At 37.2% G+C, this 27,697-nt stretch overlaps 1 protein-coding gene across 39 annotated transcripts in view; it reads right to left on the bottom strand.

Annotated features, from left to right (window-relative positions):
• Window positions 1-27,697, bottom strand: part of ABI3BP (ABI family member 3 binding protein) — a 267,443-nt gene that overhangs the window by 108,194 nt on the left and 131,552 nt on the right. For 28 of the 39 annotated variants that reach the window (XM_086675588.1, XM_086675593.1, XM_086675570.1 and 25 more), the window contains exons 10-21: window positions 26,209-26,286; window positions 24,226-24,300; window positions 23,403-23,477; window positions 22,483-22,554; window positions 21,961-22,035; window positions 10,104-10,169; window positions 8,895-8,969; window positions 8,268-8,342; window positions 7,320-7,394; window positions 6,369-6,440; window positions 5,488-5,562; window positions 662-703 (exon numbers count right to left, since the gene is read on the bottom strand). In XM_086675588.1, coding sequence (XP_086531714.1) covers window positions 662-703; window positions 5,488-5,562; window positions 6,369-6,440; window positions 7,320-7,394; window positions 8,268-8,342; window positions 8,895-8,969; window positions 10,104-10,169; window positions 21,961-22,035; window positions 22,483-22,554; window positions 23,403-23,477; window positions 24,226-24,300; window positions 26,209-26,286 — 855 coding nt within the window. The remainder of the gene's footprint in view (window positions 1-661; window positions 704-5,487; window positions 5,563-6,368; window positions 6,441-7,319; window positions 7,395-8,267; window positions 8,343-8,894; window positions 8,970-10,103; window positions 10,170-21,960; window positions 22,036-22,482; window positions 22,555-23,402; window positions 23,478-24,225; window positions 24,301-26,208; window positions 26,287-27,697) is intronic. The other 11 variants (XM_086675592.1, XM_086675605.1, XM_086675609.1 and 8 more) reach the window with 6 other exon arrangements.

Genomic DNA, 27,697 nt, shown 5'->3' with positions numbered 1-27,697 from the left:
AAGTTTGGAGAGAAAAATGGAAAAAACAAAAGAGGGCATGATTCTCATTTGGAAGGTAAGAATGCAATAAAGTAACCAACAGTTTGTGTTATAAAGGAAAATATGGGTCATTGGCTAAGATAGCACCAGCAGAACACAATTTTTGCTCTCTTTGAAGAAAAAGAAGCTATAAACATTGGGGTGAGTTTTTCTATTTCTCTTAATGAATTGCCGAGGACACATCAGGATAGACCGGGAAAGATCATAATGCTTTTCAAGAAAATCTGCAAATGTTCGAATTTTGAAAGTAAGAAAAACACCTCTATAAGTAAAAACACAAAAATATCTACAAGTAGAGGGAAACCAATGTCTTCCACTGGAAACAGCCAGGTTAAAACAAGCTCAGGAAATATTACTCAAATATAAGAAGAGACAACACAGAATGTGTCAAATCAAAACCAGTCTGGCTTTCATGGCTGTTACAGAGACTTGGCTTAGTTAAGCACAAAGAGTGTATCTTCTGACAAAAATGGCTGAAATAAAAATCTGAAGGAAAATTAATAATTTTTTTAAAAACCCAAGCTAATGACAACGTTCAACATAAAAGGTGCTAAAGAAAGAGAGGTGGGTCTTTTTGTTTTGTTTTGTTTTGTTTTCCACTCAGTAAAGGAAACTTCATTACCTATTGTTGACTGTGATGGTGGTAGAGTCTGAGGTTCTGGGGCTGCAATAAAATAGGTAATATCAAAGGCCATGCTGAATATAACCATTTAAAATAGTAAATAAATGTCTTTTACTGTAAAAGTTGTTCTCTCGCTGGTGAACAGTCTGGTTCTATGGTTTATTACAGTAAAGCTCAATCACCCCACATCCTTTCCATGAATCACAAAAAATGAGAATTCTGATGTTCGTTGTTGATTTTTTAACTATTTTCCCCACCACTCAATATTCTGAAGATTGCTCCTAGTACCTGGGGACATACTGCTTTAAGGGGAGGTCAGGGTAGCCTCTCTGAGGTTTGTCAGAGTGTCTTGTCATCTGCCATTTTGTTTTCATACAGGATAGTCAGTTTCATCCAAGGAAGTGGGAAGAGGCAAAAGACCCATGGACCTATAACCAGGTCTGAGCTCTTAGTTTTGGATTTCTCAGGTTTGCTGGATCTGATACTCTTTTAAAAAAAATAGGAATTGAATGTATGGTCTAAAAAGGGCCACAAGTATTCATATGATGTTCCTTTTATTTGGTAGCACCTATTGTTGGTGAACAAATTGGTTTACATATGAAATTTAGTCTATTTTGTTTAGCAAATCAAAGAAGCCAAAAAGTAATCTTGGATTTTATCAGATACTGAGCCAATTAAATAAAAATATTATTTAAGTATTCTGAAAGATAACAAACCTTCCAATGTGTTTCAAATTGGCAGTATGTAAATGATACTTCATGCTGAGTACAGTTTGGTTACAATATCTGGACTTATAAAAAGACGATACAATAGATTTCTTATTCTACAGAACAAAAAGAATTCTTTTCTTTCAGGAAGAAAATTTAAAAAGGAACCCAATTTTTGAAGCAGAAGAAAAAATGAAGATTCTTTGCCTTTTTTTCTTATAATTTTTTTTTTGTTGTTTTAATCTTTGTTTAAACGACTCCGACTGGGGAGGTGGAACAGAAAGAGAGGGAGACACAGAATCTGAAGAAGGCTCCAGGCTTTGAGTTGTCAGCACAGAACCCAACACGGGGCTTGAACCTGTGAACCACAAGATCATGACCTGAGCCAAAGTTGGATGTTTAATCAACTGAGCCATTCAGAGGCCCCTCTTTCCTTTTTTACAGAAATCAATTAATTAATATGACACCCACCAACTAGCTTAAGAGGACATAAATAACTTTGTTACTTGTATTTCTTATGCTACATTTACCAGGAGTTCTCTGTGATGTTTCTGGACTAAAGGCTGTGAAAAGTTTTGGGGAAATAAGTAGAGACTCGTTAGTATACAAAAAAAGAAAATGTAACAACAAATATCACAGGTAGAGAATTTTCATTTATTCTGAAAGCAATGAATAGCACAAGGTATTACTGAAAGGCGGCATCATTCATTAGCATGACTGTGGCCAAATTTTTTTTTTGATTTCTCAAGAACTTGTCCAGAAATAGATTACAACAGATAAATGGCAAAGCCAAAGTGATGTGTGAGATTGAAGTACACATAGTAAGGCAAAAATTGTGTGTGTGTGTGTGTGTGTGTGTGTGTGTATGTAAGAGAGAAAAAGAGAGGATAGAGGGAGACTGGATATCTCAGATTCTACAGGAGAAAGGGTAAATAGTAAATGTCAATACATTAAATATAATAACTATCCAAACAAATCCATGTCTGAAAATAGCAAACAAAAACTCTTCTGAAATTTTGAGGCTGTGATTCGTGTTTTAATTTCTACACAGTTGCCTTCTAAAACTTAGAAAAAGTAAGATTTGCTACTTGTAGCATTTTTAGAATTTACAAAGATTAAAGAATGTGGTCTTACAAATTTTATAAAGAAAAATCTGTATTTTTTTAGTTCCTGACTGAAACTGAGACCAAATAGGTATGGAGCCCCATCAATTAAGCTTCCAATTCACCTGCACACAGAAATATTAAAGTCAGGGTTTATCAGAAGCAAGTGTATCTTCTTGGGGAGTCTGGGTGGATCAGTTGGTTAAGTGTCTGACTTCAGCTCAGGTCATGATCTCCTGGTTCGTGACTTTGAGCCCTGCCTCAAGGTCTGTGATGACAGCTCAGAGCCTGGGGCCTGCTTCACTTCTATGTCTTCCTCTCTCTGTGCGCCCCCCCCGCCCCCCCCCCCCCCCCCCGCCCTCACACTGGGTCTCTTTCTTTCTCAAAAATAAACATTGAAAACATTTTTTTAAAAAAGTAAATATATCTTCTGACAAAATTTCCTCTACTTTATAATTTTAAGGTATAATGATAAAGGTTTAAAAATGTTAAGCGGCATGCAAATAACTACACCAGTCACCTCAGCACAAAAGAAAGATACAATGGCTCATGATTTGTAATGAGCAATAAGAAAAATTTACAATTCTATCTACCATGTCAGAGAATCGTGTTAAAAAATACCTGTAATTGAAGGTCTCTCCTTTTTTTTTTTTCCAGTCCATTAAAAGCTTGAATAGCCGAAGGCCATTACAATCTTAAAGATTAATTATGAAGGATGAAATTCTTATTGGTTGAGGCAGACACATTGGGACATGGTAGATGGTGGGATTTTCAAGAAAGCACTGGATTATGCTTACAAAATAAGCCAAACCCAATGTGGGTTTTTACTCATTAGTTTAACCACAAAGGAAAACCAGAGGAAAAGCAACTTGCATGGAAAGTGAAATGGAAAAATAGCAGAGTGTGAGGAGAGCGGTGGGAAAGGCAATGAATCACTCAAATAAGAAAAGCTTTTGGTGGTTGATTTGCTCTCCTGAACCTTGGCTAGAAACAGAAATCTTCCGCAAAGCTATAATGGTGGCCTGCCCTAAAATAAAAATAAATATATTTTAAAAAGCTAAAACCCAGGCAATGGTTTGCAGAGATCCTGTTGTTACTCTGTGTTGCCTCAGACCACCGGAGGTCAATTTGAGTTTGTGTAACTTTAGGTGCAGATTCTGAAGTGGTTATATTTGATGCCAGGGGGAAAAGCGTGGATATTCTTGAGTGATTAGAAGGTACACACCAGAGGAATAGAGACTCATTAGCTTCCAAATAATTGGCCACATTTTAAAAGGAAATGTCAAATTAACAAGTCTCTTTGCTCAAGTAGCTTAAATGGATAGGAACACATCCTCGCCCCTTATTTGTATTAATGAATTTCTACTAAACCTTTCTTTAGAAAGGACTGAAATTAATAATGTAACTAATCATGTATAAACCGTTAAGATCAAATGCAGACTTTTTTGCTTTTTTCAACTTTTATCTTATACTAACAGGAATAATTAGATCAGAGAGACATGTATTTAAATTTAGTGGTCTAAACATCCAATAGTATTTCTCAATCCACTTAGTAATAGCTCCCTTTCAAAATACAACAAAACAGTTTTTATCTTATCCCAAAGCTCTCTAGGCATGATTTTTAAATAAATGTACATTAAATCCTTCTGTCATATAGCTATTGGAGTTCATTGATTTAAACTGTTAGGGCTCTTGCGGCGCCTGGGTGGCTAGTCAGCTGAGTGTCTGACCTTGGCTCACGTCATGATCTCACAGTTTGTGAGTTCAAGCCCTGCATGGGACTTGCTTCTATCAGCATAGAGCCCACATGGAATCCTCTATGCCACCCCCTCTCTGCCCCTCCCCTGCTTGCACTCTCTCTCCCTCAAAAATAAATAAAACATTAAAAAATAAACTGTTAGGGGCCTTCAGTTTCATTAGCTATGTGCTTCTTTCTCCAAGTAACCTCTCGGAGTAAGAGTACTTAATTCCATTTCTCCAACATGAAGACCTCACCCATGGTCACAGTGCTAACTACACATCCCTTTGACTAATCCCTCATTTCCTTTGGTCTGACACCTACACCTGGAAATCTCACTGCCTCTTTGAAGGGAGTCATAACAATTCCTTTTCTGAGCAGTTACATTTTTCTTCCTTACACATTTCACTGCAAAAAAAAAAAAAAAAATCATGCCTGCTTAAGTAGAAAATCTCTGGTTCAATCATTGTTTACTTTGTAAACATGCACTAATGAAAAATCCATTGAATAGGACAGTGAGAAATATATTCTTCCAGAAGCTAAGAGTTTAAAATTTGGATGAAAATGATGAATAGCAACAAAATTCCTATATATAAAGGGACACTCATAAGTCAACATTTAAATTTCTGTATAGATTCTGGATAGACAGAATAAAATGCAGATTTGGTCATTCAATATGTCCTGCAATCGATATGCAGAGAATTGTCTCTGTTTTTAATTACATATACAGAATAACCCCTCCCTGCAAAAGAGCCTTCTTTTCAGCAAACCATCATTGTTATATCCTGAGGAGTAAACAAATGTCAGTGTTCAGATATAAGCTTCAATTCAGAAAGAAGTAATGCAGCATTAGGAAAATACTACCCTTTCTGATTTTGCAGCTGGAGAACTGAGAAGCTCTAAAACAAGGGCAGAGTTTTTAAGGGAGGGAAACACTTCTCCCTTTTTAGGCTGAAAGGCTGTTTAGTGTGATCAGAATTCCAGTCAACTGTGGTACTGGAAACTATTTCGTTGTCTTAGACAAGGGAGTCCTCAATCACTCACATCACTGTATTTCTGTATTTTGTCTGGGTTGGTCATCCACCCAACAGCTCAGAATGAGGCTGCCATAATATCAGAAGGGCTGGTTATAAGGAGATCATTTCATTGCATTTTTGTACTTTTCATGGAAAAATTGCATCAAATAGCAAAATACAAACCAGAAGTTCTTACTCCAAAGAGTGGCATAAAATAAATTTTCAACCCTACTTTTGGAAAAAAAAAATTCAGGGTAATTACCAGGTTTGGTGTCTATCGCTTCTGGGATGAGAGGAATTTTAGGTTTCAAAGAGATAAATTGTGTTTTACTGGGAGCTGGAAAAGTAAAGAAAATAATCAACAAATCAATATTTGGGCATTTCAGTGTCTAAAGCCACAAAAGAAAAAGCTATGTTTTAAGTGGAATGAACTCTTCATCTTGGAAGGTTTTGCAAGTGTTCCACTGAAAGAATATTTTACAGAACAACACTGAATGAATAAAGTGATAAATTTTCATCTGGTTTGAAAAAAACATTTCAGGACATATTTGAACTAACAGAAATAGCATTGCTACAAATAGCAACAATAACTACACAAAGAACATTATTTTAATCCATTATCTTTGAAAAAAATCTATGGAATCATTTTGCTCCCTTACTTCACATTTCTCAGCCACATACAAGTCTTTAAGCACCAGAAAGAAGGCATGTTTAAGATTGATAATCACTGATAGATATAATGCATGATCTACTATACAAAGAAATTCTACTAACATCATAATAGAACACGGTTCTTCCAAATGAAGTCTGAAGTTGAACTTGAGGATCTTACTCAGAAAAATGGAGAACTGTGTTTAGGACTCTACTTCAAATACAATGACTTATGGAAGGTGATGAAGCAGCCGTGTTTTCCAGCTTTCCAAGGTACAGGATAATGTCTGAATGCTGATTTCAGGTACATTAACTATGGGACAAATTACCCAAAACCATGAAAGTCACAGGGCTGCTGTACTCTATGAAATCATCACAATTGTCAAAATTATCCAACTAGCACAGTGACTGAGACATTACACAAAAGCTAAGGTACTGGATTTTCATGGTAAAATTAAGTAACACATCTAACTACTAAGGACATGTCATTACCCAGTGTTGTCCATGTAGGTTCAGGGCTTTTAGGAATTTTAGATGTAATTATTCCAGGACTTGTGGTTCTTTCTGGTGATGGAAAGGAAATAAAAATATTAAGATATCCTACAGACAATAAAAAGATAATCGCTCGAAGAATAACTGAATGACCCTTTCAAATCCTGCCATATTTGTCAGTGTTTACAACAACAGTGAGTACAGGTTTTGGGAAATAATTTCTAAGTTCAGTCCTAATAGCAAAGGCAATAAAAAAAACTGTATACTATCATGGAATAAGCAAAACCTGATTTGTTGGGCATGATTCTGAGTGTATCATTTGACAGTGAAAAATAGTACCTCCTGATAAGCTACCTCTACCATGCAAATTCGGTGTTGGGATGTGTTCCCTCCTCCTTCTCCTCTGTCTAAACCCTACACATATTTTGAAGCTTACATCCTCAACTCTTTTTCTGAGCTTCTGCACAAGTATTATAGTCTCACAAGCAGCTCTCTCATTTTCTGCTGTAGCATCTTTTTGAGATTATAAGCATTTGGAGAGTCAGAGTCATGGTCTCTCCTCTCAGCCACTGCCCTAGCTCAGTTGAAAACATAGTAGGCTCCCCAAACACCAACTGCTAGCCTAATAAACACCTAAATATACATGCATACCAAGGAAATGAGTCACACTAACTATCTTACTTCCTAACACTAACAAGACATTAGGACTTGTTTCTGGGTTTATACCGAAATTCACAAGCAAGAAGATCACGGACTTAATTTTCAATGAAGTCTTATTGAAAAATTGTTTGATTTTTGTCATTTTGCATTAATTCATCTTCAGCTAATTTCAAATTTTGTGAAGAAACTTTGACCTGTAGAATCACATAGCTTCTTTTTATGAAAAAGAAAATAGAGACATTATGTATTTGGAATTAAGTATCCTGAGAAGTTAAAGAGACCATTATTTACCAGGTTTGGTTCTTGGTTTTTTGGGCCTGACGCGTCGTTTAGGTGTAGAAGGGATAGATGTAGTTTGCTGGGTAGCTGAAAGAAGATTTAATATAGCTTTGATAAATAATATTGCACAGAGGCCAATCAGGTCACAATTGTAAACTCCTTGAGTACAAGAACTGCTTTTTATTTCTTTGTATGCCCAGAATGCCAGGCACTGTGCTTTATACCCAGAAGGTTCTCAATAAATGTGCTGATTGGGCCAAAATGAATTAAGTGTCTATATGAACACTGAAGGTATATTGTTGAGTTAAATGTACTGGGAGGTAAGCACTCTTGAGGGATTCAAGAACACAAGGTACAGTTAAGAACTCAAAAGATAATTTACCAAACAACAGAGGACAAACACAAATATTTGGGATTTAGAGAATGGAAGTTCAGAACTTCTTTAATTCTGTAGCTCATTACTAACCTCACCAGGAGTTAATGAATTACATTATTCTAATAACTTTTAGACCATTATAGAATGTAGGCTGTGTTATCTTTCTTACCCATCTTTTCTTATCATTTCCAGGGATATAGAATCTACTCGGTGCTCTTTATATTTAGACTACTTTGAGAAAAATATTCTGACCAAGTGCTATCTAATCATGCTGAATAGAAGGGAATGTATTTTAGAATAACTATGGTCTGTAATTCCACTTCTGTTTTCTGGTTGGCAGAATTGAAAGGATTATAGAAGGGAAATAATTCTTCAAATATATGGACACCAAGATTATGGAGATTCTTTGAGGATTCTCACAAGGCAAAGTATGATAGATAACCTAGTTCTTGGAAGAATCTCATGGTATAGAATAAAGGGAAATATTTACTACTGAAAATATTCTCGAAATCCAACGTAACAGATTCTTTTTGGTCATTTTATCTGTTCTTTCAAAGTATACAAATAAAAACATCATTAGTTACCAGGTGTTGTAGGTGGCATTTCAGGACTAGTAAAGATTTCCAGTTTTTGAGGAACAAATGGTGTTTCACTTGGAGCTGAAAATACAAACACCCCACCCACCAAGTCATTCCAGTTAAAAAGAGGTATTTTAAGGATTTTAACATGCTTTTTAGATGGTGTTACCAAGCACATGCTACAAGTCCATGATTAAGAATGTAAAATGCATATAGTGTTGAAAGCTGGTGGATGAAATAATGATTTAAAGAAAAGGTCAGAATGATGATTGTTCAGCAGTTCACTCCAGGCAGACTCAACACATGGAAGAGAGGTGATACAGGCCATAAACACATGAGATGGGATGATATGGATGATGAAGAGTCCATGCAGTTTTCAAAGCTTTTCATTCCTTTAAGGATGGAAAAAATAATCATCTATTAGAGTTCAAAAAGAGAGAGAAAGAGAGGGTGCACACACCCAAAATGGAACATAAGATGACTGCATTACAGGAAAAAATATAGATATTCAGAAATAGGAATGAAATAAATGATTAAATGTGATGGAATGAAATGATCATTTGGAAGAATGGCATTCACATGGATTTTCTCTTGATGGAAAACAAAGTAGGATTTTTCTGTTAAAAACATTACCCAGTGTTGCCCTTGGCTGTTCAAGAGTTCTAGAAGTTTTAGGTGGGACAGAATCCAGAAATGGATCACTTGTTTCTGTTGGAATAAATGTCAACATTTATAAAAGCAGAAGGCCCCAAGAATAAAATACAAATTCATGAGTAATAAATTATTCCTCATATGGGGAAAAGTATCACGAACACTTGAACGACTGCTGACCAACATTTTAAAACTAGTGATTCATTAGGAGCTGAAGATGAACTCACTTTTAAAAAACATATATACTTTAAACATTAGAAACCATTATAAAAACGTTTCATGTATTCAACTTGTCTTCAGTTGGCTTTTCTGGTTTCTCACCTTTGTTTAACTTCTAAGTGAACACACTCAACACTCTATTCCATTTTTTCTCTTATTTTCTGCTATTTAAAATTATTTGCTTTTATCATGGCACAAATAATGTGGATATCAGGCGAAATATACAAAAATATCAGACATATATCTATGTCTAGCAGAGACCACTCATATTGACTTGGAATCTCTCTTAGTACCTAGTTTAGTAGGTGCTTAATAAACAGTTGCTAAAATGAATTATTAGATTGAGTTACATTCACTGTATGTGGATCAGTAGGAGAATGCCAAAGATCAGATCCAACTGAACTTCTATAGACCAAGGAATGACATGATTGCTCTAGTGCACGATTTCTCAGCTCATCACTATTGCCTTTTAAGGCTGCATAATTCTTTGTTGTTGGGGGGAGGGGGGCTGACCTGTACATTGCAGGGTTTGGCAGTATCCCTGGCCTCTACCCACTAGAAGTCAGTGCCACCTTCCCCAGTTGTGACAATCAAAAATGTCTCTAGTTGTTGCCAAATGCCTCTGGGGGGAGAAGAGAGAAACATCATCCCCATCTGAGAACCACTGCTCTACAGAAAAGTCCCTAAGAATCTAAAACCTTTTTAGAGTGATTCTGTTAATACATTACTCTGGGTCAGTGGCAACCAAATTTATCTGCATCTCCCACGTGTGGCAGAGCTTATTACTGATAAAGAAGTAATCGCTCAACAGAGAAATGGGTAGAATCCATCTCACTGACACAGACTGCCACTTCTCTCCTGCAGAACCCTGAAGAGTATGCTTTTTCACTCTGCACAAGTTAAAGCAAGAATGAGGCGTAGTGTTGTCAGAATATTTGGCTTCCAAAGAGAGAATTGAGAGGCGGGGTATACCTGTATGGGGTTCTGATATGTCAGGCTCATCTGATGTTGTAGGGCTTGAGAAAACATCATAAGTTGCTTTTAAAAGAAAAGGTAAAACAAAAGAGAAGATGTTAATTTTGATTAATTTAAAAAAATTTCATGACACAGTTTAATGCTGGGTAAAACAGAGTTTTATGTAAGTGCTGGTGCGTTTAGGCTCTGAGCTATTGGTCTTGTCACTAAATGTGTAAGCAATCACTAAGACTTGCCTCTAGGCTTTCCCCAAACTAAAGGCTTTTGTACAGTGAGCCCTGGCACTGGCCTCGTGGGTGATGTGCACATAGTGCTATATATTTACAATGAAGTGGTGCCAGCTCTAAATCAAAGAGCTTCAAAGAGTATAAACATAAATGAGTCAGAAGCAATTTGAGGAGAGATTTCCAAAGAAGGAAACAACAGTCACATTGAAGCTATTTGCACCAAATAGCTTAGTCTTCCTACTTAGTAAAAGTTACCATCATGGTATCTTATGTTTGGACAGCACTTTCCAGTATGCATGGCACTTTCTCACATATCAGCTTATTTAACCCTCTCAATATCCCTGAGAAACATGTGAAGTAGGCATTATACCCATTTTCTAGATAATGGGGTGTTAATTCCATTTTCTATATGATGAAGTTGAGATTCGCAGCCGTGAAGACATCTGCCAGTGGTCCCACACAGGCTTTGTCAAGTTCAGTGTATTTGTCATCCCATTAACAGGGCCAAGAAGAGCGGAATTAAGACCAGTACTCTCTTCTTGCACCACGCCTCCTGCCACTTTACCTGGAGGCAACTTTCTTTCTATATTCCTAGTGGAGCCATGAGCCCTTCTACAATCTAGGTGGATTTCAGGATAAATTTAATATTCTACATAAACCAAGGAAAGCAGGGTGACCTTGAAAAACAAGGTTGATCTTAATACAGGGATAAATTTCATGTTCACGTAAGAGTTGAATCTGCAAGCAAAAAGAGCATCAAAATAAAAATTAAAGATGTTCTCTTTTTCTGCACAAAGAGCTGTCAGTATGGTAATGGGAGGTGAAGAGAAAGCATTAATTGTCATGAGATACATGTTACTTTCCTGACCCATTCAAAATGGCTCTACAGAAATAAACTAAAAAGGAATTCATAGGAAAATTTACTCAGCAAGGTTACTTGTCAGTCAGCGACTATGTCATGACTTTGAACCAGTGCTAGTTGAAGGTGTAAGAAAGATAATATCAGACTGTGTGATACACCCAGATATGCACAGAGGGCAGTTTATATTGCACCACATACTGAAGAAGTGGGAAATAGAATTCTCTTTGTGAAGGCCAATCTACTACTTTGCAAAATCTTCAAAAACAGAAAGAACATTCTGAGTCATGCACATGTTCTAAGAGCCAATGCTTTAAATTGCAGTGCAAGGTTTTCTTTAGCCTAGCTACAATTTTAAAGAGTCAGATAAGAATGACAAACCTTTTGAAGGACAAAAATGCTGGTGGTTGCTGATCTTGCTTGCTTCAAGCCAATTTCAAGTCATGGATATACCCAAGTCAGCCCTATGTATTACCAAACAAGTTAGGAAAACTTTCCCAACTTCTATTTAAACTTCTTATACTAGAAGTTATGAATAAGTATCTTGACTTTTAATTATATTGCTGCTAACTTTTGAAAAACGCTACAACTGTCTTTTTGTTACCCTAAGTCATACACATCCCTTCTATCTAGTAACACTGAACCAGCTTTCTTATATTCTGTATTTTTGTCCCAAGAGTACCCCCTTTCTATTTCTTTTCTATATTGATAATTCCTTTCTATTTACCTGGTTGCAAGCCAGGCTGCCATCTTCCCTCAAGTTATTCTCAGAAAGCACTATACTGGGGAAGGAAGCCCTCCTTCTGTCATCCTATGGCCATGGTGCCTCATGTTGGGAAGTTCCCAAGTATCACAGACCTCTCACACCTAAAACATTTTCTCAAATATACTTAATATTAAAATAACACATCTTCCAGAAGACTTGGTCCCTGCTATTTCTATTTCTGGAGTTTCTGAGAGTTGAATAGTTAAGAACAAGAGTGCTAATAACTCACAAATATCACTTGCTGGAAGTTTTATGTTGTTTGAGCAGCTTTGAGAGGCACGTTATCACCCCCCCTTCACTCATGGCTTAAACACACTTTTTTGGGGCACCTGGGTGGCTCAGTCAGTTAAGTATCCAACTTTGACTCAGGTAATGATTTCACGGTTCACGAGTTCGAGCCCTGCATCGGTCTCTGTGCTGTCAGCCTAGAGCCTGCCTCCGATTCTGTTTCCCTCTCTCTCTGTCCCTCCCCCGCTCATGCTCTGTCTCTCTCTCAAAAATAAATAAATATTAAAAAAATTTAAACACGTTTTGTGAATCTCAAATAATAGATACCGGAGGAGAGAACAGTGTCAAAAATGGAGTTCTCTAAAAATCAACAGCTCTTGGGGCACCTGGGTGGCTCAGCTCATTAAGCATTTGACTCTTCTTGATTTCAGTTCTGGTCATGATCTCACAGTTTGTGAGACCAAACCCAGCATCAGACTCTGCAATGACAGCAGTGGAGTCTGCTTGGGATTCTCTCTCTCTCTCTCTCTCTCTGCCCCTCTACTTGCTCATGCACGCTTTCTCTCTCAAAAGGAAAACAAAAACAAACAAACAAAAAACAAAAATGGGGCACGTGGGTGGCTCAGTCGTTTAAGCATCTGACTTCAGCTCAGGTCATGATCTCACTGTTCATGGGTTCAAGCCCTGCGTTGGGCTCTGTGCTGACATCTCAGAGCTTGGAACCTGCTTCAGATTCTCTGTCTCCCTCTCTTTCTCTGCCCCTCCCCACTCACTCTCTCTCTCTCTCTCAAAAATAAACAACATTAAAAAAATAATAAATTTAAAAAAAACAGCTCTTGATTTCTTTATGAAATTCTTGTATATGTGTTTCTATACCAGAGTAAAATGTGTCAAATGATTAGGCCTCTTGGCTTTTAAAAGGCTACTCCAGCTATAAGAGTGATAGATAGCTAAGAGTGAAGAGCAAATTCCTGTTTCCTAGACTCTCCACATGCTATCATGCATTACTGTTTAGAGGCAAATATTTTCTATCACCGATGTGGAGGAAATGCTCCTGTTTAACATTAAGCATTGTCTCTAGTCTGGCATTCACAGAACATAAATGGGACCAAAAGTTGCAGAACCAATCCAACACAAGTAAAATAGGTAGTTCAATTTGAAGGTTAGAAAGAGCTATTATTTTCTTTCAAGTAGCAGTAATGACTTATCATGATAACTCAATTTCACTTTTATATTACTCAGAAAAATTATTATGAAATAAGCCATACTAACATTTGCTCATTTGCTCACAACTTCCTAAAACCACATTGTTAAATTATGTTTTGTTGGTTACATTTTTATTTTTTTAGATGTTTATTTTTGAGAGAGAAAGAAAGAGAGTGCTAGTGGGGGAAGGGCAGAGAGAGGGAGACAGAGGATCCCAAGTGGACTCTGTGCTGACAGTGGAGAGCCCAATATTGGGCTTAAACTCACAAGCAATGAGACTGTAACCTGAGCCAAAGTCGGATGCTTAACCAATTGAGCCACCTAGGTGCCCCAGTTGTACATTTTTTAAAAATGATTTTAAAAAACTAATCAGATGTAAATCCCATCATAAAAATGCTCTGATATTGCTCTGGAAATGTGATAGCACACAGATAAAGCATTTCCACTTATTAAGGACTTATCAATTTATTCCATTCAAATTCCATGAATGTTAGTACCTATGTGAAAGACTTTCCTTTTTCATCAAATTCTTAGGTGAAAGGCGTCATTAGGACAGAAATTGAATCAGTCATATTCATGACGCACTCCAAAGTTTATTTTACCCCAGAGCCTGGTACATGGTGGAGACTCAATAAAATTAATAGGAATAATTATTCTATTAATTAGTAGAATTAATAGAGTTAACCTGCAAGATGGCCATTACAATGAACAAATAACAGTTTGACAGCTGAGTAGTTCATGCTCTTAGTAAGGACAAATGAAAATAAATGAATAGGCTCCTTTAATTATTTTATGATACACATACTTGTGCACACAGATCTCTTCCTCTACTACACAATTAATTACCTACCATATGCTTATGTGGCCATACCCTGCCATGGAAATAGAATCCTAAAAACATACGAAGAAGCAACGGGAAGATACAATAGGACTATCAATAAATAGCGGGATGAGAAAAGCATTTATGAACACCACACACACAGTTCTCAGTACCATTTAAATAAATACATCGTGCTTTCCTTAGTTGATGGAAAAATAAAGTATCTTTCTGTTTGGACTTGAAATTTGTGAAAATAGTGCATACAAGAAAATGCTCATGAAGCAAAACCAAAGGCTGAGGCTGTAAATCTCTAAGAGGCCACAGTGAATCTGTAAACCATCTGCTACACGTGAATCCTATTTTCCTGCTCTGTAAGCATCAACACTACCACTCATCTCCACTTTTTTCTCCTCTCTAGGGCTTAATCCAGTTGGGTGGGCCAGATCTGTAATCATCAACAACTCACAGGGAGGCAGTAAGGTCCAAATGTAGATAGAGTTCAATCTCTCTTCAACCACTCTGAGCAAACCACAATTTTCCAACCAGTATACCACTCCCCATGTGTGATCATTCAGCGTTCAGGTCTTTAAATGATTTATAGATCTTAAGTGCATATAGTAATTTCCTGAAGTTCTACAAAGTACTGAAAATAGTAAGTGATGAACTCCTAAAGGCAGCTCTCAAAGTAGATTCTAATGAAAAGACTGAGGCTGATCATTCTCAGTTCTGACTCTGTGGTCAAGGGAGAGCTTCTAAGGATAACTGTTTGTTGTTCAAGGGGAAGGAATTATGCCAGAAGATGGAGTCGTCTTAATAATAAGTCACAGTACATTTGGAGGGAAAAATCAGTTAGTCTGGGTACACTGAGAAAAGAACAGTCAGGAGAGTTTTCTAAAAATGAAAATGAACATGTCAGATCATCTTGGGTTGTATAAAGAAACCATTATCTTTGTCTGAATTGAGCTTTAAATCTTTCCTGGTACTAGGGCACCTGGGTGGCCCAGTCGGTTAAGCAACCGACTCTTGGTTTCTGCTCAGGTCATGATCTCACCATTCCTGGGTTCGAGCCCCACATTAGGCTTTGTGCTGACAGCACAGAGCCTGCTTGGGATTCTCTCCCTCTCTCTCTGTCCCTCCCCTGCTTGCTTGGGTGTGCATATTCTCGTTCTCTCTCTCTCTGAAAATAAAACAAACTTTAAATCTTTCCTGGTATTACAGGCACCTGGGTAGCTTAGTTGGTTAAGCGTCCAACTTTGGCTCAGATCATGATCTCATGGTTCATGAGTTTAAGCCCCACATTAGGCTCTGCACTGACTAACAGTGCGGAGCCTGCCTGGGGTGCCTGTCTTACTCTCACCCTCTCTCTTTGCCCCTCCCCCACTCATGCTCTGTCTCTGAAAAATGAATAAACCTTAAAAAAAAAAAACTTTGTTTTAAAAGTAAGTAAACAAAAAAAAAAAATATTTTCTGGAGCACCTTGGTGGCTCAATCGGTTAAGCATTTGCTCTTGGTTTTGGCTCAGGTCATGAACTCACAGTTTGTGAGTCTGAGCCCTGAGTCAGGTTCTGGGCTGACAGCATGGAGCCTGCTTAGGATCATCTCTCTCCCTCTCTCTCTGCCCCTCCCCTGTTCATGCTCTCTCTCTCAAAATAAATAAACTTAAAAAATTAAAAAAAAAATTCTTTCCTGGTACTAACTGATGGTCTTTTTAAGTGGATGATCAAGTTAAGGAGGCTTAACACTGATGACACTATGAAGCCAGAAACCAAAAGATGATTTCCATCTTACCCCAATGACATAAGGGCTTGAGAAATGATGCACGTGCCTGAGCTATGGGATGGTACACACATCATTTATGCTGCCTCTCCCACCTCTGATGCCCATGGAAAACAGAGCAAGTTGGTCACACATCATTTAACTCCTTGAACCTAGGAAGGGTCTCAGGGCCCAGTTTATAGAAAGATTCAAGTTGCTACTCTAACTCAACAGTGTGGCTGTGTTATACATCCTTGCCCAGAGTTAATAAGATGTCAGACCATTCCATGGGGGCAATGCCTCTTTAAATAACAATGCATATATCCTATACATTCTTTTTAAAAAATGTTTAAACAAGTGAAATGAAGACCCAAGAATCTTTTGTTAAGCTTATATGCAAGTTAGAGTGTTTTTATTGTCTCTCTTCCTTCTTCCTTTTTTCCAGTCATGTTATTGTATTATTATTATTACTATTATTATTGAGTATCTGCAGCAATTCAGGAGGTTTGGGATGGGGAGTGTGGTAGGAAGGGGATGCATTCAATTCAAGAGTCCATTGTATTAAGGAAAGGATGACAGAGTACCTCTCAAGTACTGTGAATTAGATTTAGTGACTTACACTATTTTTTTAAACACATTATTTCCAAGACATAACACTCAATGAAAAAAATTATATTTCCATTTTATAGGTGAGAAAATTGAGACTCTCAGAGGTTAAATCACTTGTCTACAGCCACATAACTACTACGTAGTTGAGTTGGTTATTAACCCAGCTGTGTCGCTGCATAGGTCACAGATCAGTGATCACATTCACAAGAAGAATGAATGTCAGAAAGTGGCCAGTCTTACTCACAGACCACTTAATGTTGCTTAAAAATCTAGAAGGCACCTGGTCCTAGCATCATTTGCTCTGTTGGGAAGCTATTCAAGAAAAAATTTTGAAGTAAACTGTATAACATTATTTCACTCTTAACTTGGTGTAGTTGTTAGAAGCTTAGGAAAGAAACCAATGAGGATCTAATTTTTGCTCCTCTACTCATTCAGGGGCAAGCCTCTCACTTGTTGCTTTAAAAGAAAATGGTAACGCTCTTTATTTCCAGGGACTTCTGGAGGATCAATAGGATGGTATATATACAACCTTTCAATCTCTTAATAGGAAATTGCTGTGCAAATACAAAATTATACCAATGAAGAAGCAATTCAACAAGTGCATGCACATACACACAAATGCACACTTCTTTGGGGGACCGGAAGGTAGACTACTCTTCTAGAACTCACTCTATACTACACAGAAATCATAGTCAACTGGCCACTTTTCAATAGAACCTAAGACCAATTCTATCATGTCATCAGAAAAATTTTCTTTCCTGAGTTTTTGTTACAAGCACTTACGTATTTTTAAAAGGTGGCCAACTTTCTTTTAATATAAAATTTATTTTAAAGAGTATACATTCTGATGTATAATTATAGAGCAGATTTTAATCCTCTCTTTTCTAAACTTTAAGAAAACTTAGGTTTGCCAAGAGAATAAAGATATCAATCAATCCTACTTCAACATACTTTAGAGAAGGTTGAATACAAAATACAATTCTAAATGATGAGATCAAAAAATGCCATACTAAGGTTGGAGCAAATAGGCTAAAAGTGGGGAAGAACATGTTTGATGATTACACTTCTCAGATTTTCCACAATATTCCAAATTCCAAATACCCTATTTCACTCTTTCATAATCTATTGAATTGACCTAGGGATTTAAATAATCAGCATGCAAATTAGAATTTCCATACAGCTTTTTTATATCCCAAAGTAATACAGACAGCTTTCTGAGAGCATGCGCTGTGATCATTTGATACAAAACATGAAGTAAATATGGAAAACAAATCTAGTAAATGCTGAAGCAAAATGAATTCTACAAAAGGTACTGGTAAGTCACACTTAATGGTTGTTAAAGAGAAAAGCAGCCTCTGGCACCCAGGAGTTGGCCTGGCACCCACAGTTGGGCTGTGGCACTCTCCTGCTCAACATCAACAATTTGAAGTAACACTGATATCAGACAAGACCGCTGGGTGACTGACACAGATCAAGACAAAAACAAGACCACTGTTTGGTTGTGTGCAAAACAAAAATTACTATCCCCACTTTCTGGCTAATATGGATTTACCAATCACAACTTCACTGTTCTTCCTGCCTTCTAGTTAAGAATTAAGATACTTGGTTATGGAATTACTCCCGTTTTTTGGCAGCAGCCAATCCAGGCGTTGCTTCCTTGGACCCTCCCCAGAATCACCTAAAACAAGACCAAGTCCTACAGTGAGTCCTTTCTAGTACCCTCTTACCAAGGACCCCACAGTTCCTCATGCTCTGCATTCTCCATTGTTAGAATGAGCAATAGCTTTAACTTTGTTCAAATACAGGTGTGGTCCTAGTGGTCTTTGGCTGAAGGGAGTTCATATAGCAAATACAGACACACTATACCCCAAAGAAAACAAAATGTGTTCATTATTAACAAAAAGTGTTAATAATATCATTAACGCCAGCTAAAATGTATCATTTCTTCAAAACATATAATAACTAAAAATGGGACGAATGATATTATGGACCAGCATTCCACTACTATCTCTACCCCTCTCTCTTCTGACTTTCTAAAACAATTCCATTAGGAAACCACGGTGAATGACTGGAAAGTAAAATAATCCTATACATTGAAACTAAATAGGAAATAGAAACTTAGTACACGTATAAATTCACACAAAATTAATCACAAGAAACAGGAAAGTCTTAAATGAATGAAAGGATAGCATGAATATATCAACTCTTTAAGTCACAATATATAGGATAAATTTTAATTTTAACATGTTACGAAGATGCCACACAGAACACTTACATAAGAGATAGAAGCATTAGTAGAAACAAGACATAATCACCCACTTTGAGAAACCAATCTTATACTGACTTGAGGCCTCCCATCCTACAACTGACTACATTTGATGATTCTTACCTACAGGTGTAAAATATTAGAGGTTAGTGATAAGGTAGTGCTTCTCAAACTTTACATTCATACCAATTCCCTGGAGACCTTGTTTAAAAAGCAGATCCTGGGGCGCCTGGGTGGCGCAGTCGGTTAAGCGTCCGACTTCAGCCAGGTCACGATCTCGCGGTCCGTGAGTTCGAGCCCCGCGTCAGGCTCTGGGCTGATGGCTCAGAGCCTGGAGCCTGCTTCCGATTCTGTGTCTCCCTCTCTCTCTGCCCCTCCCCCGTTCATGCTCTGTCTCTCTCTGTCCCAAAAATAAATAAACGTTGAAAAAAAAAATAAATAAAAATAAAAAGCAGATCCTGATTCAGTAGATTTGGAGTAGAGCCCAAGATTATGCCTTTTTAACAACTTCCCTGGTGATGCCAATGCTGCTGTTCCAAGGAGCATAATAAGTAGCAGAAATATAAAATTTAAGTGTTGTGAGGGAAGGCTTGCAAATTTCTAGGGCCAATGCTCATGCCTGAGATCATTACCTACTGAACTGTTACAGCCATGACAAGCCCAACACTTCATCCAGAGGGGGTTGGCAGTCAAAGTTGGAAGTTCTCTGGCAGCTTAAGGTTGCTCTGGCAGCAGTGAGGTAACGGAATAATGCAAGCACTTCCTGCTGCATTAGCCACTATTTATACTCCATCAGAGCAAGGCCAGAATATTCCTTTCTGGAATTAAAGGCAAAAGGAACTTTTCCTTCACTAGGATCTTTAATTTCATCTCTCTTTGTAACCGTACAATCCTCCCTTCCCAAAATATTCTCCTCCCTCCCCAAAGCTTAGTTCAGTTCAGGATTTATATATATTTCATGTCCTAGCCATTAAAATTCCATAAGCAGTTTCCTTGAGGCTCTGGTCAGTTCATTCTTGAATAATCATAGACACAAAAAAACTACAGGCTGCTCAACGGAAATGCAGGTTGCCCTATGCCTCCAAGGTAAATAACCCAAGCTAAGAGATGAAAGGGGCCTAAGCCTTTATTTAGTCCCATGCGCCCTAGTTTGGTTTGAGAGCCATAATCCTCATGAAGGACATGGGAGCCAGGCCAGGCATGCCACAGTGCAGGAGATAAACCATCACACAGGTCCACAGACTGGTTGTTGCTCCACAGCCACAGTGCAGCTGGGCCTGTGGAATGGCTCCATATGAAACTCTACCCCGGACCCAGATTTTAGACTCAGGTGACCTGGAATGCTAAGGATATTTTTGCACCCACATTAAGTAATTGCATTACAGTTTCAGGGTCAGTGACTCTAGGGGAACGAAGCCCGTGTTAGACCCAATTTGAGACTTCTCTGGATGGTTGACAACCATCACCAACTTTCAAGTGTTTTCCCACTGGAGAAAACTAGGGGAGACTATAATAGACATGCTTACTTCATGTGATGCCATCCTTTTATCTTTTGCTGAGATCTGAGCCCATTACATGTAACAGAGAAGGAATAATTAGCTAACATCTATGCCTCTGAAGGCTCATTCTCATCCTTTCTCAAACCAGTCCTCTGCTGGAATCCTTTCTGGAAAATACCACAAAATGTCAGTGTACTTAACTTCATTACATGAACTTCAACTACATTACATACTATATTATATGTACTCAAAGCATCACAACTAGAAGTGCACAACAATTAAATACAAACAAGTAAAACAAAAATCATGGAGGGGCGCCTGGGTGGCGCAGTCGGTTAAGCATCCGACTTCAGCCAGGTCACCATCTCGCGGTCCCTGAGTTCGAGCCCCGCGTCAGGCTCTGGGCTGATGGCTCAGAGCCTGGAGCCTGTTTCCGATTCTGTGTCTCCCTCTCTCTCTGACCCTCCCCTGTTCATGCTCTGTCTCTCTCTGTCCCAAAAATAAATAAACATTGGAAAAAAAAAATTAAAAAAAAAAATCATGGATGTAATCATACCAAGTGGTTTCTGAGGTTTTAGTATAATTCTCACATGCTGACTATTCTCTTTAGTTGCTAGACCCCTAGCAAAGACAAGATGTATAGGAAATAACTTTTTAATTAAGAAAATATGTTATTGCTGTGTTTTTTTTTTTTTTTAAAGGGAAGCTGTCTCCCTCATCAGTCTTAATGGTGGGACAAAGAATTCTCAGGAGAAAAAGCCAATTGCCACAATTTATAAAAGAACAAACTAAGACCCAGGAAAGTAGAAAAAGAGCTAAAGTATACCGTTAATGGGAAAGCCAGAACAGGAATCAAGGTCCATTTTTAATGCCAAGACCTGTGGTCTTTCCTCTTTATCACAATGTTCTTAACAGATTTTAGTACTTAGCAATGCCCTGCACATAGTGAGCTCTCTACTGTTTACTGAATATTTTTGTTGGAAAAAAACAAAAAACAAAAAACAAATATCCACCTGCAAGGGAAACATTAAGCTGATACACATCAGACCCAAGATACCTTATTTTTGTTACTGTTCTCAATGTCACTACAGAGGTCTCTAGAAAATCCATGTGCCAATTCACAGTTCACCTTCTAGCCACCCTTCTAATTATATATCCAGACGTTAAAACAGAATTTTAAAACAAACACAAAGCTGTTTTACTTTGGCATTGAGAAAAACACAACATTCCTCCAAGTATCAAGAATGCATTATAGCTTGGGCGCCTGGGTGGCGCAGTCGGTTAAGCGTCTGACTTCAGCCAGGTCACGATCTTGCGGTCCGTGGGTTTGAGCCCCGCGTCAGGCTCTGGGCTGATGGCTCAGAGCCTGGAGCCTGTTTCCGATTCTGTGTCTCCCTCTCTCTCTGCCCCTCCCCCATTCATGCTCTGTCTCTCTCTGTCCCAAAAATAAATAAATGTTGAAAAAAAAAATTAAAAAAAAAAAAAAGAATGCATTATAGCTTTACCATTTACTACAAGTATTTTGATATCAACTAAGGAACCTATAAAAATAAAAATAAGAGAAGTTATTCAATACTGTTGTTCCAATTGATTTTAAAAAGAAAAAAGAAAAAAATTACCAGTTTGAGGTGGGAGAGGTTTGGAATCTTCATATATTTTACTTGTAGGCACAATCCATGGCTTTTCAATGGAAGCTACAGCAAAAAGAAATGGAAGTCGCTGAAGATTATTTTTTGAGAGGAGAAAAATACAAATAGGTTGCCGGTATGGTTACGTGACTACCAGAAGCTTGCAATTAAAAGCACACACTATTTCAATCAAAAGTTGGGAAATCATTATGCATCCATCCAGAGAGCATTTAGTGATCAGAAACAGGCCAGAATTTGGTGTCATACTTTCAACATTTTTGAGGACAAAACCTAAATCTATATAGAATTAACATAATGATGACTGTTACTGAAGTTGTAGAAAATGTCATCAAATAAGGGTTTTTTGTTTTTAAATCAATCCCTTGTTTGGTTGAGTTACCCAAATTCATCAGTACGTTGAAGTTTGCTGACATAGGATCCAGTAAATGTGGCCTACACAATTAAGCAATCTGCACCCCCATCTTAACACCAGGTTTAAGGTGCTGTTATTACCCAAGGTGCCCCCAGGTTTCTCAAAAGGGAAGGGTGTTTTTGCCTGAGGAAATTCTGGAAGGCTTTTCGGAGCTGCAACGAAACATATAAGACATGTTACAACCTTAGTGAGGTACAAGGAACAGAGAAAAGATTTTTCAAAATTTCAAGCTTGCAAAAACAACAAAAAAGACACAAAAAGGAAAATTATTCATGTCAAGTAAATTGTTGTTAGTCGTATTTCTTATTCTTGTGATTTCAGTGCTGGCTACTATAATCAAGCTTCTTGTTCTATTCTTTATAATCGAGCTGCTAGATTTGAAGAATTTGGGTTCTCCATTTCACCTTTACTAAATGACTTTCCTAATTTCTTTAATTATGTGTTTGTGTGCCCTTAGATATATTTCATTTTAACTCAAATCAAGCACTAAACACATCTGAACTAAAAAATGTCCATCTAATGGCTTTTAAGGATAGAATCTCAGTAACTACATGGCTTTATATTTAACCTACTCCTCCAACAATTTTTGATATTGCACTCATAAATAAATTCTAAGAAACAGTCTACAAAAAAGACCATAAATTCATCTTCTCGGCCAGGATAAACAATGGAGTAAAAAGATATTTAGAAAAAGTATAGAAAATAATTTATTCAGTGACACAGTGATTTTGAGTAAGAAGAATCACATATAATATCAAAATATGACCGCCAAAAAGAAAAACCATGAAAGGATTTGTCATAAAGACTCTTCAGGATCCTAAGTTATAAAATGTTTTCTAACATTTAAGGGCTTGACGTTGGGGAGCTTACGGTTCTATAAAGCATTTGTCCCTTCTTTCCTAAGAGGAGATCAATTTGAATGAATTAGCCTAAGGATTTCTTTAAAGCATGCATTAAATTTCCAAGGTAATAACAAGCTGTAATGTTTAATAATTTTTACCTAGAGTGCTCAGTGACAATTCAAACCTAGGTATTAGAATAGTTTGCAGTGTTTCCGGGGTCCTTTCGCTGAGAACTAAAATAAAGAAGAATTGAGTCAGCAACTCCCTGAGTCAGGATTTGACACTGTGGTTAACACATCATCATGTGAAGCATGCTCATTACACGGGGTGCACCGGGCAGCTGATGCCTTTCATGGGAAAAGCTGGCGCCTCCAGGAAAAGCTTTGCATAGCTGTTAAAATGTGAAGGTATAGGTTCAAAGGGTGTGGTGTGACATGGAAGATCAACATCACACGTACACAAGAAATCACATGCTGCTCCTTTTCTTCAGCAGAAAAGGACAAAGCAAGTTAGATTCTCTTGGACCGAGCACCTGCTAACTTGCATGACATGAAGTTCTTATTAAAAGTCATGACACTTCTGGGGATTCTCCTGAAGTGTCATGCACGTAAGACTCAGGAAGCCTATTGAAACAGAAAACACAGACACAGTGAAGACTTCCAGGTTTCCCCTACCCCTGCAAGATTTGTGGGTTAAAAGACTGGCATTCTGTTTTTTGTTTTTTGTTTTTCCTATACATCCCAAAAGACTGGTAAAAAGTGTGTGTAGTCAGCATCTAGAATCTAGGGCTGCCTAAAATATGAGTCACCAAAATCAAACACGTTAACTCTCTAATGGAATTAGTCCAAGAAATAGGAAGGTTCACTACTGCTAGTAAGAGAGCAAGGGAAATCAAGGAGGTGGGAATGAAGGCATTGGAGTTTCTTTTTGTTTCTATGAGTGTTGGGAATTATTAAAGAAAAAAAAAGTTCTTAGAATTACCCAGTGTTTTTTCTGAAAAGTCTAATGCACTAGACACAGTAGGTTTCGTGGTTCTTGGCACTGACTCAGGAGTCACTGGAAGGTAAAAAAAAACAACTTGTAAATTAAGATAAAATGATGAAGCAACCAAAGATCATAAGGCACTTTTGGTGTCCAGTTAGAATTAGTAACGGACTCTTATATATACCAATCCTTTTCAAGTCCATGAAGGACTCCCTGGCTTGCCCCAGGCACCTGAGCTGACACTTCTCCCAACCCTTCCTTGCTAAGTTTGGTGCACTTTCGATGTGTTCCAAAAAGCACAGTGAACTGACCACCATGAAAGTACTTACTAATCATAATTTTTTATTTGCCTGCTTTTTTCCTTCTCATTATTTCCAGGGCTTAGCACAACGTCTGGAGTAAGCAAGCATGGGACAAATATCTATTAAATGAATTAATAAATGGGCAAATAAAAGAACAATCCAAGGCAAAAAGGTTTATTTTAAACTATTACATTAAATATTTCTCTCTTCCAAACTGCAGTCAACATGCAAAACTTGGAACGGGGTTGAAATTATGTTAAGGATTCAAAAGCTCAACCACAAGGTTGTTCCAAATGCTAAATCAAAGGCAAAGATGAGCTCAGGTAAATAAGAACCAGGATCACTGGGATTCGGAATGAACTGTGAGCTACATGACTCCAGAATTTTGCAGGATAAAGACACAAAATAAACACAATACTTAATAATGAGGTATGGTGTTTGCCTAAGTGTTTCTGAAGTGGAAAACTGTGAATACGGTTTGGCAGAGAACTAAAATTCGTAGACTCTCCCATCAGATACTGTGCTAAGACAATAAAGTATAACTGGGAAAAATTAATACAATCTTTGGGGCAGAAAAGGACTTGGAGTCATCCACTGAGTCATGCCTATGCTTTTCTTGGTATTGACAAATTATATTGAAATTAGAAAAGTTACCCAGGAATTTTATTTGAATAGACTATTCCAGCATCTTAAATAGCTTCTACCTTTGACCCACACCCGTGAAGGTGGGGAATGGAAGGTCCATCTCCCATGTAGGTGGAAGCATATACTTCTTACTCTGGCAGAAATATTCCTACTTGAATAGGTTTCTTGAAATCATGTTATTTTATTTCCCTACTAATATTTATCTTTTCTGGACCAGTTATGAATCCAAGACTTTAGTACAAGGTAAATGTCACGGATATTTCAATTTATGGTAATTTTACAGATGAAAAAATTCACTTTAGATTGGAGATATTTTGCTAAGTGTGGATTTGGGGAAATTCTGGGCAAATGTTTGTTTCACTGGGACTTGGATAAAGCGGTATTGCTCTGGCAAAAACTCTGTGGTTCAGAGAATAACATGTCCCCAGTGGCCTGGACTTGGGCAGTTCATTAGAGAAGAAATGCTTGAATGTTTGTTAGTAACGGCTGATCAACTATGGGGAAAATGTATCCACATTTATTCTTGAAAGGATTTTTACTGAACTATTATATATTTTCTTTATATTTGGATTGTTAATCTTTCATAATCTTCTATAGATTAAGTGATTCCAGGCTGCCTTCATAGATATCAAGCTACAGATTTTGGAGGGATAATGGCATTTTGCTAAACTGACCACTTGCAAAAGTGAAGAAATGAAAAATGAACTCATGTCTTCATATAAAAGGAAGGCACCAAAACCACAGTATTACATTTTAGTATAAAAATATTTTAGAATGTTGAGGTGACAATATTAATTGCGAGTGAAAAATATATCTTCCATATTACATATGGGTCATAAGATTCAATAGTTCCTTCTGCATCAGTTGGTTTTCCAAATGTTAAATTAAGGATCTACAATCTCTCTGTTTGTGCTTATGATGAAGATTAATTTCCTAATGGCCCCTCACTGAAAAAAGGTGTAAACTTGTCAATCATTTACCATTTCAAAAAATATTTATTCTTTCAAAATTAACAACATAGGGACCGCATTACCTGTTACAGGCCGTGCTGGGATTTTTTCTACTTCTGGTGTTTTAGATTCAGCAGGTAATGCCAACGTTTCATTCTTAGCTAAAAAGTCAGAGAACAAACAATTCACCTCACTTCCTCATAACACAGTGTCCAAATATAATTCATGAAAACATAATCAAGTAACCTATTATTTCAAGAAATCTATTTTGCTCTTAATTCTTCCCCCCAGGCAGTCAACAAACTTACTGGGCATTTCAACCAGGGATTCTTCAGAATTCCATCTCCTTAACTCTAGGTAATTCTTTAAGATTTAAATTGGCATTGGAATGAAGAAAAAAATAACAATCCAATACTTGAGATAATTCTCAAGTCATACTGATTCATAAATAGGAGTTTCTGGAAAGCATAGGTTGTATTGCAAATACTCCCTAGAATTTTATATGCAAGTACTCCTAATTAAAAAAAAAAAGAATACATAGAAATTTTCTTCATTATACATAGTAATAAAACAATAGGTTATGACACCAAAATTTGAGAAAAATAAATAAAACACATAGGAAACTAAGATATTTAATAATATTTGTGGCAAAAAATAACAGCTATTTATTTGAGCCACATATTAACACTGATCTTTTGGTCTCTGTGGGAGCTAGCATCAAGAATAAAATAATTTTTCCCCCATGTTTTTAACCTCTTCAGAAAACTATGGAAACTTTCTTCTAAAATTTAAGTATTCTTTTTTTAAAGAAAATACATTCTTAAACCAGGGATTCCCAATGATTAAGATATTTCTTATTTTAAAAATACATTTAGGATTAACTTGACTCAGCTATGTAGCACCCTGAATCAATGACTTATTTGTAGTATTTTGAAAGTCTAGTGGCATGAATTAATTAATTCATCCTTGAGATACCCTAATCATGTAACCTTGGAATGATTATAATCAGATGGAATTTTTTTCTTTTTTTTTTTAATTTTTCAATTTTTTTTAGAGTCCTAAGACTATACAGAACTTCTTGGGATTCTCAACTTTGGCTTTAGTGACATTTTGGGCTGGATAATTTTTTGTTGGTTCACGGTGGTGGGAGTGGGGCGGGGGGTGGTTACTGTGTGGTATAGAATGTTTGGCAGCATCTCTGGTCTTTACCCACCGGATTTCATTAGCATTTCCACAATTGTGAAAAACAAAAATGTCTCCAGATATTGCCATTTATCTCCTTGGGGACAAAGGTGCCCTCTGCTGAGAACTACTGATCCAAGTGATTCTCTCAAAGTTCTTTGAGTATCAAAGTTTTAAAAACTTCCTTCTGTAGTTCACATCACTGTTGTAAAGACCATTTTCTTAACAGTTAACATGGGCTACAAATTATTTATTCTGAAGGACTTCAAGACTATTGTAAAGTCATCCCTTTCACAATAATAGAAACAAATCAGTTTCAATCTGTATTATGGAGGTCTACAACAAATTTTTACAGACAGCTGATTGTTTTCAGGAATGATTTAAAGTGCT

This window comes from Puma concolor, chromosome C2 (assembly GCF_028749965.1).
Source record: "Puma concolor isolate L17-30 chromosome C2, mPumCon1.1.hap2, whole genome shotgun sequence".
NCBI lineage: Eukaryota > Metazoa > Chordata > Mammalia > Carnivora > Felidae > Puma > Puma concolor.
Note: the sequence above shows the minus strand (reverse complement) of the source record. Positions and strands in the feature narration are given on the sequence as shown.